At 33.9% G+C, this 16,936-nt stretch overlaps 1 protein-coding gene across 1 annotated transcript in view; it reads right to left on the bottom strand.

Moving 5' to 3' along the window:
- GFRAL (GDNF family receptor alpha like) overlaps positions 1-14,483 on the bottom strand; it is a 57,918-nt gene extending 43,435 nt beyond the window's left edge. The window contains 4 exon segments of the mRNA XM_067755852.1: positions 7,984-8,031; positions 8,034-8,138; positions 10,243-10,377; positions 14,462-14,483. Coding sequence (XP_067611953.1) covers positions 7,984-8,031; positions 8,034-8,138; positions 10,243-10,377; positions 14,462-14,483 — 310 coding nt within the window.
- Between the last annotated feature and the right edge of the window lie 2,453 nt (positions 14,484-16,936).

The raw sequence follows: 16,936 nt of genomic DNA, 5'->3' as shown, positions 1-16,936 counted from the left end.
ATAAATCATCATCCCTTACTACATTATCTATTTATTTAATTTTTTAAATCCCCTAAAAAATAGGAAGCTTCTTAAATGAAGGACAGTTTTGTTGTTGTTGTTTTGATCCTGCTGCACCAGACTTAAGACTTAGCACATTGTCAATGTCTCATAAGTATTTGTTCAATGAATGAATAAATGAATGAATAAAATTCACATTATTCTAAAACCTTTTAGCATTTATGTCTTTCTTCATAACCCCTTTTAGACATAGTCATAGTATTACGTTTTTTAATTTTCATTGTCTAAGAGAAACACAGGCGGAAATGGCAGAGCAAAGTCTTTAGTAAACTCATATTTGTGATTATACTTAAGGTTCCCAAATTCCTCCCTTGAATACTGACCTGAAACAATGTCTAGGTTGAATTCATCTTCATTGTCTTCACTGAAGGCTGGAACTGGATTCATCGGAGCATCCTGTATACAAATGTCCTCAAACAAGCTTTTCCAAATTTCAATGCATTTTACTTCTGAAGGGTCATTGCATTGACAATTCCACAAGATTGTTTCTTTCAGACTTTCTCTTAACGCTGCACACAAGTAGCTTCCATCAAGGGTTTTGCATTGCTCTGATTCCCTCCCACAGGCTTTCTTAAAATTTTCATACAAAAGAGCACAATGTTCAGATTCCTGGCAGATACGTGCTGCCACGACGCAGTAGCTCTTTTTGTCAATCGTTAATGACGTATCTTTCTGATGGAGCCATTGTGTGATGTTGGATTGTGCAGCCAAATATGAGGACAGTGCTGATTCTTCTATAAATAAAAAATGACTAAAAATTAAATATTATGACCTTTTAATGTTTTCTAAAAAGTGTATAGACATATCTTTTATAAATATACCAATATCTATTGTCTTTCAAAAGCCATTGAAAAAATATATTGCAAGAGAGCCATTACAAATGATCTTGATTTTCTTAAAAAACTGAAAGAAAAATATTAATTATTTATAGATTATGTAACTAAACATAATGGTAATGCTCAATTTCATTTAATATTTTATCCTCATTTATTTCATCTTTTCATTACATTTTGATTAGAAATCATTTTGGTAGAAATCATGTGTAACTTAAAATACTTATAATCCATTATTTCTCTTCTATAAAATTTTGTGAATTTCCATTTTATCCTAGAAATTTACCTATACTAAAGTGTTTCTCCACAGTTTTTCATTATTTCCCCTTTAAGAAGCATTTTTAGACAGTTTTTTCCTAATTCCCTTACCCCTCGTGAAATTTTAATTCCACAGATATATATCTGTTTGCATCTGTTTGCATCTGTTGCATCTTTGCATCTGTATGCATCTGTTTAGGGACTGTATGTATATCTATGCTTTATATATAAGTGAGAGGTTTTTTGCTCATCCCTAAGAACCAATTTTCACCCCTTGGGGGTTATATCCTCATAGAGAATGCATGTTCTACTAGAGAGTTCCAATAAGCACATAATTATATAAACTTTATAGAAAAAAGATAAGGAAAACAACCTCAATATAAGAATCCTTACTTGCTTAACCTAAGCTTTCAGAAGTATACTGTCTAATTCTAAAATGTCTTATCTTCCTCTGAGGTCCTTCATGTGGATCTCCACAATGAAAACTTCCTTGACCCTACCATTCTTCCCAAAGTAACTTTTTCCCCTGGGGTATTCTTCTCTTAAAAAAAAAAAAGGGTTGTTCTCTTTTGTTTATTAAATGAACTTTCTTATACCTTAGTTTTTACAAATGCCTCATGCAAGATAAAGATAGTATAATCTATTTCATGATATGAAAATGTTTACTTAAAAACTACCAGGGCATTCTTAGAAGCACTGTTCAGAGTATAGCCTCTGTACTGCATGGGTTTGGAGACACACACTGTGATAAAGTTTTGCACATTTATCAAACAACAGCTCACATGGATTGCTATAATTATTTAAATCAGGCTTCTCTACTGGAACAGAGAACATCTCTCCTACCCCTTTTGGCCAGCATATGCAAGACTTGTGTGGATGGGATATATGTGAATTAATGCCATCCTCATATAATTAGTTCTATTATATTGGTAATTATATATTTTGAAATAATCTGTAAATCTGTCTAAATGTCAATCTCTTTTACAGTACATATATATGTATGAGTATTTATATATATATATTTATATTTAATAATCAAGGCTAAATGAAATAATCTAGCTAAATGTCAATTTTACTTTGCTATGTTTTTAGCTAACCAAGAGCAGGGACTGTCTTAACCTATCTTTATTTCCATCCTCCAGCATTTATATGATATCTACACATATTAACTGAATAATAAATATCTTATGAATGAATATATAATTTAGATGCTCAAAATATGTTTAAAATTAAATGATATATTTATTGATCAGTTACTAGGTATCAGGCAGTATGTTGAAAATTTATCATATTAAGCAAAAAAAAGGAAGAAATGTCAAAGCTGATTTGCTCAAGAAGTTTACAATCTATAATAAAGAATAGAAAAGTGCACGTCTGTTATATGTTGAGAAATGTTTTGGGAATGCAAGGGGGAGAGAGAGAGAGAGAGAGAGAGAGAGAGAGAGAGAGAGAGGCATTGTATCTTGTTGGAGTGATGACCAAAGAGCTGGTGGAGGATGCTACAGTTAAAATAGGATGAAATAATAAGATTTCAATTATCATTTCCTTTTCCACTCTGAGCTAAATTATAAGCAAGCAGCTGATGCTCTGGGTAAACACCATGATCAGGCCAGGTCCATCATGAAATGCATTTGTGAGATCATTCAGGTCCTCTGTACAGGGTTTCTATATTCCTGGCTTATCAACATTACAACAGAATAGCATTTAACAAGTATTTATTATGGAAAAAAATGGTTTAAATGTGAACTGATTTCAGTTTAACTGCTCTAAATTTGTATGTGCCTGTGGCTGGTAACTATATTTTGCCAGCATCTTGGTCTGATAGAAATGGCCATTGAGATATAAATGAACTAGCCCTACTATCTTGAAACAAAAGTCAATAAATATTTTTAGTATTTCTATACACTTTCGTTTCAGCCTACTTCAACCTAAAACTAGTAAAGACCTACTCATTAGCTAATTAATGTCATTTTAGTCTCTATCCTATTTGACTTCTCTGCATTTATAATTGTCGATTATTTCCTCTGTGTCTTTCTCTCTTTCACTGGCTTCAAAATTCTTCCTGTAGATTTTGTTTTTCCTGTCTTTAAAAACTTCCTTGTGGTTTCATCAACTAGATTGAAAACATTGTTATAAAAATACTTATATTCTCACGTCATATCTTTTCCTGGCCAGTCTTATCCTCCTGCATTCTTGTACCTGTTTCTTACAAACCATTGACTCCCAAATCTGTATGTCTATTTTAGGATACTCTCCTCAGTGTGAGACCCATGTTTCCAAATGCCAGCCAGATGAGGTCCACTCCATCATTGCTTTTTTTAAACTATGTACTCATCATGTGAAAAGTAAAACAAAATATTAACATTTCTAACATGAATGTGCCATAGTGTGCCCTCCCAATGCAAACTCTCCAAATATAACTCACCACTTCTGTCCCCAGTCCTGTCTCCATGTACAGCAATACCCTTGTCTCAAGCCAGCAGCTTCTACCACACATTTAACAACATTCCATACTCCTCATATCCAACGGAAACCAATTACTATTGATTGTAATTTATAAATATTTCTTAAATATCTCTTATCCTTACAGTCCTCAGCACCAGTGTGATAGTTTAGGCATGAGTCATCTCTCTCCCAAACTCTTTTGATGGCTTTTTAACTGATATCCCTGGCCTGCATCCTTCCCTGCCTCCATTCCATCCTTTACACCACTGCCAACAAACGATATCCTTCAAAATACTGATTCTGTAGTCTTCTGTTTAAAATGCATTAGTAGTTCCTCAAAACAACATTTTGAAGTCTAATCTCCTTAGAAAGATATGTAAGTTTAATAAGTTCCTCCTTCTTATTAACATCTGGTTTCTTTCCAGTATCTCCTAAGACTCCTCTGTTCTATAATCCAGCTTTACCAAGAACGTGTTGCTCTCCAATGTCTTCTGCTTCATTCTACTTCCTCTGTCTAGAACATCCATTTTATTTCATCTCCCTATTGAGCCCAGTTCACCCTAAAAAGCCCAAGTCTGTTATTTCTTCTATGAAGGCTTCTAAGTCTCCATTATTTCTTCTTGTATAACTTTAAGTGTGTAATTGTGTGTGTATAATCTCATGTGTATCAACTCACGTGTATCACATTGTATAGGTGATATTTAGCAGTTATCATTTTCATTAAGAATTGAGACCATACAAAATATGTTCTCTAATGTTATTGGAATTAGATGATTAACAAAGATATCTAAGAAATCCTCAAATATTTGGAAATTAAACAATAATATTATGAATAAACCTTGAATCAGAAAGAAAGTCAGGGGCTTCCTTGGTGGCACTGTGGTTGAGAGTCTGCCTGCCGATGCAGGGGACACAGGTTCGTGCCCCGGTCTGGGAAGATCCCACATGCCACGGAATGCCTAGGCCTGTGAGCCATGGTCGCTGAGCCTGTGCGTCCAAGCCTGTGTTCCGCAACGGGAGAGGCCACAACAGTGAGAGACCCGCGTACAGCAAAAAAATAAAAAAAAAGTCAGAAGGGAAATAAGAAAATATTTTGAAATAAATAAAAATGAAAACACAAGATATTAAAATTAGTAGATGTGACTAAAATAGCACTTGGAAGGAAATTCATGTAATGAGATGCTTACATCGCTGATAAGATTTCATCTTAAGAAACTAAAAAGTGAGGATCAATTTCAAGTCAAATCAAATGCAAAAGAAATAATGTCGAGCAAAATTGAGAGAGAAAGACTGAAAGAAAAAAGATAGAGACAGAGAGGTAAATACAGAGAAACAGACATAGAAAGAGAGAGAAGGAAGGGCACAAATATCCAGTACTTGAACAAAACTGAGGACATCACCTGAACTTTGTCAGACTTTTAAAGGACAACTTGGGAATATTAGGAACAACTTAGCAGAGTGATAGAAACTAAAAGAAAGGGTAAAATGGAAACTCTAAAAGTAAAAATTCAACATAAATCCAACAAATGTCTTTCAAATTCATTGAAAGACAAACTACAAAAGAAGAAATAGAACAGTCTTGAAACAACACACTGAACATTTAAAAACCTTCCAGTGAAGAACAGCACAGATATCTTCATTGGTAAATTGAATTAAACACTTAAGGAAAAAATAACGCCAATTCTTTTTATATTATTCTAGAATTTAGAGGAGAAGAAAATACTTCCTAACTCACTTTGAAGACAGTATTACCCAGACAACAAAATCAGACAAATACTTTCTAAGAAGAGAGAATAACATGCCAATATGCATCATGACCATAGATTTAAGACCCTCAACAAAATATTAGAAAATTTAATCCAACAATATATAAAAAGAATAATACAATAATACATCATGACTGAGCAGGATGTAGCCTCAGAATGAAGGGCTGTATCCAACATTCAAAAATCAACAATAAAATTTACCAAGTACCACTAAAGAAGTAAACATATGATCATTTCAATAGAGGCAGAAAAAGCATTTGCAAAATTTAACATCTACTTATCCATTTGTGATAAAAATTATCTAAGCCAACTAGAAATAGAAAGGAATTTCCTCAGCCTGATAAAGAGAACCTGCAAAGAGCCTACTGCAAAAGCCATTCTTTATTGTGCAAAGCCAAATACATCCCTCATAAGATAGGTAAAAAGACAAAAAATGGCCACACTAAACAATCCTATTTAATATTATACTGGAAGTTCTACTCAGAACAATAGAGCAAGAATAAGAAATAAAGGTTTACAGATTGGAAAGTGAAAAATAAAACTCTCTTTATTCTCTATTCGTAGATAACAAGGCTATCTATATAAAAAATCCTATAGATTCTACAAAAAACAAAACAAACAAAAACCCCTAGAACTATAAAATGTCCATATAAAATGTCAATTGTATTTCTGTATACTAGCTATGATCAATTGAAAATTAAAATGTAAAATAAAGTGCCCTTTACAACAGCATCAAAAAAGTGAAGCATATCTGTAAATCTTAACAAAATGTAAGAACTATTATATTCAGAAGTACAAAATATTGATAAAAGAAATCAAAGAAGTCCTAAATACATGGAGAGATATACCACGTTCATGGATTTGAAAACTCACATAGTAAATATGTCAGTGCTATCCAAATTGGTCTATAGTTTTGAGGTAAGCCAAATCAAAATACCAGCAGGATTTTTCTGTAGACATTTACAAGCTGATTGTAAAATTTATATGGGATAACAAAGAAGGAGACTAGCTGAATCAGCTATTTAAAAGCAAAAAATTAAAGGAATTACACTACTTTATTTCAAGATATCCCATGAAATTACAATAAATAAGACTGTGGAATATTAGCAAAAGTATAGAAATATAGGTAATTGGAAGTAGAGCCAGCAATATACAGCCTAGTGATCTTTTGAGAAAAGTGAAATTGAAAATATCTTCAGCAAATGTGGTGGGACAATTAGATATCCATATGGCAAAATAACATATCTGACCCATAGCTTGCACCATATAAAAAAAATTAACTCAAAATGCATCATAGACCTAAATATAGAACCTAAACTACATAATTTTGGAGAGAGACTTTACCAAATAATATATAGAGGTAACACATAAGCACATGAAAATATGATCAACATTATTATTATTTAAGTGCAAATTAAAACTACAGTGTGATACCATTAAATATGTTTTGGAATGGCAAAAAAAAACGTGAGTGCTTCTGAGAATGTGGAGCAACTGGAACTTTCATACATTTATGGTGACTTCATATCTGAAATACAGTATTAAAGCTCCTTATAAAGTTAAACATACACTTAACTATATGACCCAATACTTTTTTACCAAAGAGAAATAACTTATATTCATACAAATCTTATATGTGACTATTTATAGCAGCTTTATAATCTCTAAAAATCTGGAAACAATGTAAATGACTTTCAGTGGTGAATGGATAACCAATTTATGGAATAACCATACAATGGAATACTACTCATCAAAAAAGAGAACAATTTTTTGATGAATCGCAAATATATTATTTTAAATAAAAGAACACTGGCTCAAAAGGCTACATGTTATATAATTCCATTTATATAAAATTCTGGTAAAGGCAAAATTATGGAACAGAAAACTGTCCAGTAATGATTGGAGGGGCTGGACAATGAAACCATTCAAGATAGATGAGAGGTAAACCTTTCTCTTATAAAGTGGGGGAAGGAGGATTCTGAAAGAAGAGGTGAGAACTCTGTGAAAACAGGTGCATTCCCAAGCTGACCACTTTTCGGAGAACGTACATAGGGACACTGAGGATATGGAAATTGATTACATTAGGGCTATTGGATCCCACGTATCTCTTGGAAAATCTTTCTGTAAGCTCAGGACACATGCCAACAAGCTTGATTACCACTACTTCACCATCAGGCTGGCACTTTGAGTAGATAATAAATACATGCATATTAAATAATCAAGTTCTCCTATCCAAAGGCAAGCATAATTCTGGGTAAGTGGTTATACTTTGGTCTTCCTCAGGAGACCCTGTATTCTTTACCAACAGAAATGGTACCTTATTTATCTTCTATCATTTAAGTCTTGTGCAAAGCCATAGTGAGCCTCACAAATATATGTATTGAATGAGTGAATCTATAATACTAATGAATTATAATAGAATGAAACTTGAAAATTGTGGTTAGCAATTACAGAAATATATCATGCACTTACTGAGATCTACAGCTCACAGAACCTTAAATTACATGAAGAATTAATCAAGTAACCAGAAAAAACAAGAGTTCATCAAATTACATAGATGTGGTTCATTTTGACATTGTACTTTTCAATGACAGTAAATGTTTCATATAACAATGTATTACCTGATTTGTTGATGCATTTTTTTCCAAGCAATTTCTTAATGGTACAGGAGAGGTACAGCAGAAACAATTTTTAAATTGGAAATTGCTTTCTGCTAAAGGCCAGATACTTAAATTACGGGTGGATGAATCCTTCATCTGGCAGGGGTTGCCTGGATTTCACAGTCAAACATATAACACTCTAGATATTAATCTGAATATAATTTTTGAGGCCTCCTATCCAAGATACATTAAAGCTTTAAAGAGCCTCCCCCTACCCAAAGTTTTTAACGTATTAGTTTTAGTAATTCATTATTAGAGTTGAGGTTGCTACAGCATGTCCATATAATTGACTTTTCAAGCAAAAACTATTTCTACTGTTTTCTCCACCAATATTTACTTTCTAAAATAGAATAAAACTTCCTGTATTTTAAAGGAGATTTGTCCCCACTTAGAATGCCAACTTTTTCTCTTTAATAATAATCAAGGCTGCCCTTACACGAGGTGACCAGAATGCTCTGTAATCTTAGCTATTTTGTCAGTTTAGCAATTGTATTAGCTGTTTGGTCTTAACCTCATTTTATTTACATGTCATTCCAAGATAATAATAAGAGACAAGCAAGTGGCTCTAAATTTATCATGGAAAAAAATGTGGTCCTGACTCTTAGAAAGCACTTAATATTATTGAATAGTGCATCTTTCATAATTACCAATATTTCATGTTCTGCTTTAATTTAAAAGGCCATATTCATCTACCCAACAATTTTCTTTTATTCAGTTTTCTGAATAAAACTACTTGAGTACATTTCATTTGTGTATTTGAGAATATTTCTATTTCAACTTCATGCATGGTATAATTATGCAAATTTACCATTCACTGCAAATGACTTGCTATTTGTATACTGAAATCAATAAATATGTTATAATTCATGACACGCTGAATGTGATATTTTAAATTGCCTTATAAAATATAACAAGGAGATTCATCATCAAAACAAATAACAGATTTTTTTTGTCATTGTCCTTTATTCTCATCTTAATATTATTATGTTATTTGAGAAAACTTGCAATTGAAATTCTTTTCCTGAACTGTAATGAGAATGTTGGATTAGAAACCTATAACTTTCTTTGGCGTACGAACATTGCATGTACTCCTTTCAAGGGCAGGGAAGAAAAGGAAATCTTGCTCCTTGTCTACATCCTATGTAATTCCTTGAAATCTTGTGGCTGGACAGGAGCTCTGATGTTGGAGATTGTGAATGTTGACATTGTTAGAACTATGGGTGGTTGCCTCTTAACCCAACACACTCCACCTTACATTTTTGGGAGGTAGAGGAAGCTCAGGCAGATAGGAAAGGGTTGTGAGCAGTACAGAATTTATTCTTCATGAAATGGTTGGAGTAGCAAAGTGAGTCATGAAAGAATATATTTTTATTTTTTCACTTTGGAGTTCTCTTACTGAATATGCCAGAAAGTTTATTGGGTTTTTACGGTTTTATCATATTCATTATACAAGTTGATAAAACTTATGTTAGTATAGGGTGTTTTGAAAAGTTATGTCATAATAATATTAGGGCAATGTCCCCTTAAATAATACGTTTATCATTTTTAGTGAATGGAGTCTTACTATAATCCTCTCATTCAATATATATTCAGTTACTTGATATATTCAGTACTTTTTTTTTCTGTTAAACAAATGACAGTGACTTTCCAATCTTCATATTCTCTACCCATTGGGCCTTCTCTCAAATGTTTGGAATATAGGACTAGTTAAAAGCAAAAATATGTTTTAACTTGTTCTTGACACAGTTGGAATGGAAAATAGTGTATAGGTTGCAAAAATATAAAACTCACATTATGTACATGCAAATAAATAATGTGTTTGATTATGACAAATGTTATCTTCCTATGTTATCCTTAATAGTAACATATAAGCAAAAGAACATTTTATTTGAAAAATTGTTGCCATGCTTCTGAGAGGTATGTGTATAATTGTAACATTAATGAGATAAGTAAAATAATAATCTGAAATCCTGCATAAAGTTGCCTGCAGTGTCAATGCATTAGGGCCTTTGAGTAATTTAAGAACAGTCTTTTGTATCTAAATTCACTAATAAGTAATTGTAGGCAAATCACTTGAATACCAAGTTTAAGTAAGGTATTTAGAGAAAAAACTTAGTTCCTAGGATAGTGAAAGAAAAGAACAAATTCTATTTTTATCTCTGTAAAAAGAAATTATTTGAGTGTGTTTTAAACTTTTTGTTAGTATAGAGCGTGTTTTACCTGACACATTGCAGGCATCTTCCATTATTCTCCAGGCATGTTTACATCCATCTGCATCACTTAGGCAGAGTTCTCTTAAATATGTGCAATCAATGGTTTGGGAAGTGGACTCATTCTCCAAGCATAGCCCCACAGCTTGAATAACAACAATAACAGAACAATAAAAACAACAGCAATATGGCAGTTATTTACCTCAAAACTAAGTGATTAATGATCAAGACCAGAATTATGAAAACTGAAATGTGATAAAATTATTACAAATCTGGAATGGATCTTAACCTCCCCTCTAGCTACAGATCTCTGTTTCTCTTATATAAGATTCTTAAATAAAAAGTCTGTATTTGCCCTCTTTCTTTCTTACTGCCTATTCATTTCTCAGCGTATAATTTATTGTTATTTCTATTGCTCCATTGAAACTACTTTAAAAAATGCTCCAATCATCTCCATAACATCAAATTTAATAGTTTTAAGACTTCATCTTGCTTACTTTTATCATTGGGCATTTCATTGTCATTTTGTTCTTGAAACTCTTTTCTTTTGGAACCCTCTCTTCTAATTCTCTTGATATTTATTTGTTTGATATTTTCTGACCACAGTTAGAATTCTTCCCAGGATCCTCTTACTTTTCTATTAAAGTATATTTGAAGGTTAGGTTCTATCCTCAGACTTGTCTTATTCTCATTTTACACCCTTTCTGTGGACAATTCCATGTATTTATGATTTTAGCTAAAATATCTAGACTGATGATTCTCAAATATCTAATTCAATCCTGTTATTTTCCAGTATTCCAGTTACAGATGATGTTCTCTCCACCTAAATGTTCCAGACACACTTCCAGACAATATTATCATCAGTAGTGTCCTGCTCATCATCACTCCCTGCTGGACCACCCTAATTCAACAGCAATTTCACCATTCACCATGGCACCCACACTGGGAACCTTGGATTCATGATAGGCTCCTTTTCTATCCTCAGTTTTACTCTCCCATATCCACTCTTGTATAGTTCATTGATTCTCATTTTGAATATTTGACCAACTCACCAGTTAGTCAGTCTGCCTCCAGTTCTATCTTATTCAGGTAGGTTCTTTACACCCCCTTATCTGCCTCATGTATCATTCTAGTCCTGCTGTTTCTCTGCTTCATCCTTTGCATGACTCTTAGCATGACTAAGAGTCCTCTTAGCATGACTCTTAGCATGACTCTCCTATTCTTCATCATGTGCAATCTGGAGGTCCTCAAGCATTTATAGTTTCTCAGATGCTTCATGCTGCCTTGTACCTCTGAGCATTTACTGTATGTCACCCCTTTTCTTTTTACTCTGGAATAACACTTTTTTTATCATTTAAGACTCAACACAATAACTACTTATTTTAAGGGAAAATTTCCCTGAATTCAATACCTGTTTTCCTACATTCAAATTGAATTCAACACCCCTCATCTGTTTCACTACAATCTTGGGAATTTCCCAACTATAGCATTTATTGCTCCATAATGAAAGTGTATATTTATTTTTGCCTTTACCACTGGGTTCTGGGGTTTTACTCAGCAGGCATTAATTCATGATCATATCCCTATCATCAACACAATGATGGATCATACATATTCAGTTAATGCATGTTGACTTAACCAACTTGAATCGTTCTTTATGGATGAGTTATATATAAATAACTCTTAATATTCAATAAATATAACATCTTCTAGATATTTACAAGTTATTTTGGGTAGAAGAGAAAAGATTCCAGAAAGTTTTTTAAAATATCAAGAACGTAGCAATGTTAATTTAGTATATTGTACCAATTACTCAAACTAATTCTGCAAGCATACAAACTGACACTTGCTTAATCAATCCATAGAAAAATATGGGAATTACAATTGAGTTCTAGAGACAGTGTATTAACTATAGTCAAGAGACCTCAAGCTATGTCTTAATCAGAGCCAAATTATTTGAATTTTTAAAAAGATGATGTTATTATGAACGACTTGTCACAACATAGAGTTATAGGCTTCAAGTAAAGCCACAACATCTTCTTTTAAAAAAAACTTACCTCTTTCCAAACCTCTTCTCCTAAGGAGAACCCATGAAAACTGATTGGATCATATGTATTACTGGCTGAATCACTGCATTTGGAGATTAAGCCCATGCGTGTGACTTGGTCACATTTTTCTTGTTGAGGGCTAGAGTGGAAATTGACATATCAGCTTTCCGTGTTTTCATGTGTTCATGGATAACCTCACCTAGCCAAGCTCCTGTTCTAAGTTAGCAAGCCTAGAGAAAGAGAAAGAGCCACTTCCATTCTGGCCCAAGGTTACTTACTTCAATCCAGCTTGCCAAAGATCCTGAAGTAGGGATTTCATGTCAGATAGTCAATTTATAAGCAACTAGAGTTTCATTTTTCATTGATCGCTATTATCTTGTGAATACTTCTCTCAGGAAGTTTATAGGTGATGGTCTCTTGGGTATATCATCAAACCTCACTTGTATCTCAGTGCAATGATCATTATTTTTCCCAAATGTGTTTTATTTTCTTTCATATTTAAAATTTTAGGTTGAATAATCATCTTGATTGTTTTACGTGATTTTCCACACCTTCCACTCAGAAGAAATACTGAATCAAGTAGGAAAACCACTTCAGTGGTTTGGCCCAGAAAAATCAAAATAACTTCAGCTTTCCAGAATCTTATTCTTTCCTGACTATGATTTCTGGCCATGTATTTAAGCCAGGAGTTTTCGAGGAGCATCTTGAAATGATAAGTGAGAAACAGGTTCTATTTTAAAATAAATAAGATGGAGAATATTGCACATTTTATCACCCTTTAAAGATGTATAAGACTCATTAGGCTATTAAATGCTTTGTTTTAAAAATTCACTATGTCTCACATTTCTTTGGCTGCAGAACTTTCCTGCATCACAAAGCCTATTTAAATGATGTTGAACAAATATTCTGAAGCACACACTATGGGAAATATTGATTAAACCTATCAGATAGCACAATTTTGACCCTAACAGTGTTAGGTATGATTTCCCTTATTCATGCAACCTAGTGTCTAGGTTAATTTAGAAGTGAAAGTTGAAAACAAGAGGCCATCACTACCTTTGCAATGGGGGCCATAATGAGTTTGTAATTTATTTTATGTGTTTCATTGTATTGCTGCCTGATTTACAAAAATTAAAGTTTCCTAGATTTCTCCTTATTATAAATGATAGAAGTAAGGAAACATTATTAGCAATAAATGCAAGGAACAAAATTTTGAATAAGGATTACTTAAACCCCCCCAAACCTGAAAATATATAAATGATTTCTTCTTTCTTGCCTTTATTTTCTTTGACTAGATTTATTTTGACTTCCAACATAATTTGAAATAACCTTCTTTGTTTTCTTGCCCACAAGTGTGCCTTTATTCATCAATATCTATTGGCAGAGAGTAAGCAGAAAATACACTGGCTTTGTTTTAATGAGTAAATTATTAATATTCAGCTACAATTATAACTATCCCCTTTTCTGAATGCAATTTGTAGATTCTATTGCATGCTGATTAAAATATAAATAGCTTCTCCAATAACACATATAGCAAGTAGGCCTTCATAGAGTCTACTTTTACGTATACATTATTTTTTACTAACATCTTACAATGAATTCACACTACCCAAGACAAGAGAGATAAGTTCACACTTTATCTCTAGGTTACAAAAATTGACTGAAATGTGAAGAAGCATTTGATGTCATGTTGTGTTACTCTACTAACTGCCTCCTTCTTATTAAATATTAACACATAAAATCAGGGAAATTGAATGGTTTAAATTAATCTAATATCAATTTAATACCAAAGAAAAATAGATAATAATTCAAAATTTGTCATCTTATAACTTGTAAATAGGTACTGGAAGGTTTCATTTCTAAAAGGCTCTAGTACAGATGTCAATTCTATAAATCCTGATCAATTACTTAAAGTGATTGGATTATTCTATATATAAAAAAGAAACAACCTGAGCTGTTAATGCAATTCTCACATTGTGCATTTTCTATAGAGCTATAAATGAGTAAAAGTAAGTGCACATTTTTGCAAAATTAAGAAGCTCTGTTAAAGTATAAATTTGCAATTAATACTTTATATTATAAACATTTGTTAGCTTGACAGTTAAGTGACAGGAGACAGCATTTGTTTCTCTGAGAATTGGTGTTATGAATTCAGATAAACCGGAAGCATAATTCACTTACCGAAGAAAATGAAAACTATCATGGTAGCCAACTTGGGGCTGTTCACCTGGAAGAGAAGCAGATATCTTTTTCCAACCACCTTCTTAACAGCAACTATCCACAACAAAGCTTCAGTTTGTACTCCTGCTTCCTAAAAACATCACTGATTCTAGTCGGCTTCCTGTCACCACTTCCTCACCAATCTTTCCTGAGCTGTGAACTTTCCTAAATAGGTCCAAATTCAATTATTCTCTTCTGAGTGTACTGATCTCAGATATTATGCTTCCAGGAAAGCCCAAGAGCCAGATACTAAGAAGTGATACATACTCTGTGCAATCAGGAAAAAGGTGGGTTTTTTCCCCATTCAACTAGAATGCTAAACTGTGTACAAGCTTCCCAACTATAACTCAAAATTTTCCTAGACACTTGAGAATGCTCTGTTTCTACTTCATTAATTAGCATAATTCAGGCAATTTTATATCTTTGAGGATAGGAAAAAGGAGAAAAGGCATAAGCAAAGCCCAGGAAAACGTATGGGGAATTCAAGTTCCACTAGGATCAAAACAGTGTACTTCATCTTTCCAAACAAGAAATGTTCTTTACAGGTGCCCCAGTGTGCCTAAAACTTGTTCTGCTCTAGCCACAGTTCCTCTAACACTTCAAACAGGGCAATGTGTACGAAATGACTCCTCGACATTTGCCACTCGACACTATTTTTCTGAGCTTCAATGAGAGGCATTGCTATGATCTGAAGATCTGTGTCCCCCCAAATTCATATGTTGAAATCCTAAACCCCAGAGGAGATGGCATTAGGTAGAGCATTTGGTGGTTACTTAAATCATGAGGCATAACCCTTATGAGTGAGATTAATGTTTTAAAAAAAGAAACTCCAGAAAGTCCCTTGCTCCTTCCACCTTGTGAGGACACAGTGAGAAGTTGTCAGCCATGAATTAGGAAGAGGATCCTCGTGAGACCGTGACTGTGCTCGCAGCTTGATCTTGGACTTCCAGTCTCTGGAACTGTGAGAAATAAATTTCTGTTATTTGTAAGCTACCCAGTCTGCAGTATATTGTTATAACAGCCTTAGTGGACTAGACAGGCAGTATTTATCTCCTCTTACTTAGACTGTGCTCTTCCTCACCAGAATCTAGAACACATCATCTACCTGGGACAGCCTGAGGCTTTGACTTTTAAAATAACCTGAGACATTTTTGTAATGAACACTTAGGAAGTAAAAAAATGCTGCATAACAGGAAATTAGGAAAAGACAGGTACGGATAACTATCTTGAGATGGGGGAGGAGCATTTGTGTGTACGAAGTTACACAATGAGAGGGTTGTTGATTGCATTTGTCCATATTTAATTTACACTAGAAAATAAGTTATAGCGTATTTTGTTTTCAGAATGCATGATGGAAAAGTACAGACTCTGGAGTCCAACAAACTGAAATTATAACCCTATTTTTCTCTGTAGGTATATGTAAATGACTTTCAATCAGAAGTTATTTATATTTACTCTGTAAAATGGGCTGACTGTATCCATGGTTGCTATAAATGTTAAATATGTATGTGAGGTTTATATTACAAGAGATAAACAAATGGCAGTTATATTGCACCCACTGGCTTAGTTATTATTTAACCAATAATTATAATGTCATAAAATTAATCAATTATTTCCTTTTAAAAGGCACTGAGTCACTAAGCTTATATTATAAATTTTGTTGAGATAGTTATTCTTTTTGATATAAGATGACTAAAAATGGCTTAAGCTCAAGAAAGATTTGGTGGCTCTGTTGGTTTGCAAACTGGTCCCTTACACAAAGGGCAAGGAGAGTCTGAACAAAGGGGCAGATCACTCCGGATAGGTAGGTATCAGATTTAATAAGCAAAGGAACTTACATACAAGGAACTTGTTTGGGGTGAACAACAGACAATTAGATATTCGCACCCACCCACCAGAATCTTAAAATTTTATAGAGAGGCCTTAACTGGGTTCAGTCATGTGCTCCATCCAGATGGTCTCAACCACACAGAGCTCTCTCAAGGCTGAGTCCTTCAGAACAGCCCCACTGTGGGAACAGTGGACAGAATGTACATTCGGAGGACAGAGGAGGCAGGAAGGATCTTCCAATTGCCTGGGTCCAGCTCATAGATCAAACTGCAGTAACACGCCCTGGATGACCTCCTCCAAGAGGTTCTGTTAGTTGAAGAGTCCAGTGGTAGAGCTGATTTCCTGCATGTTTTAAACCTTCGAGGTCTGAAGGGCTTGCCATCCTGCCTCTGAGTTGCTTTCTTCTGTCGGCTCCATTCACAGGCAGCTCCTTTCCTCTTGATGGAAGATGATGTCAAGCTCTCAGCCTGCATCCTTCTCTCTTAGAAGCCAGAGTGGGAAGTGGGGCTCTTCCCATTAGTATTCCAGAATTGAGTTCACATCGGTTCTAGATGGGCCCCATGCCCATCAATCTTGCCAAGTGGAACTGGTCCCACTTGGTGCCCA

The sequence above is a fragment of the Pseudorca crassidens genome, chromosome 10, assembly GCF_039906515.1.
Source record: "Pseudorca crassidens isolate mPseCra1 chromosome 10, mPseCra1.hap1, whole genome shotgun sequence".
NCBI classification, from domain to species: Eukaryota; Metazoa; Chordata; class Mammalia; order Artiodactyla; family Delphinidae; genus Pseudorca; species Pseudorca crassidens.
Note: the sequence above shows the minus strand (reverse complement) of the source record. Positions and strands in the feature narration are given on the sequence as shown.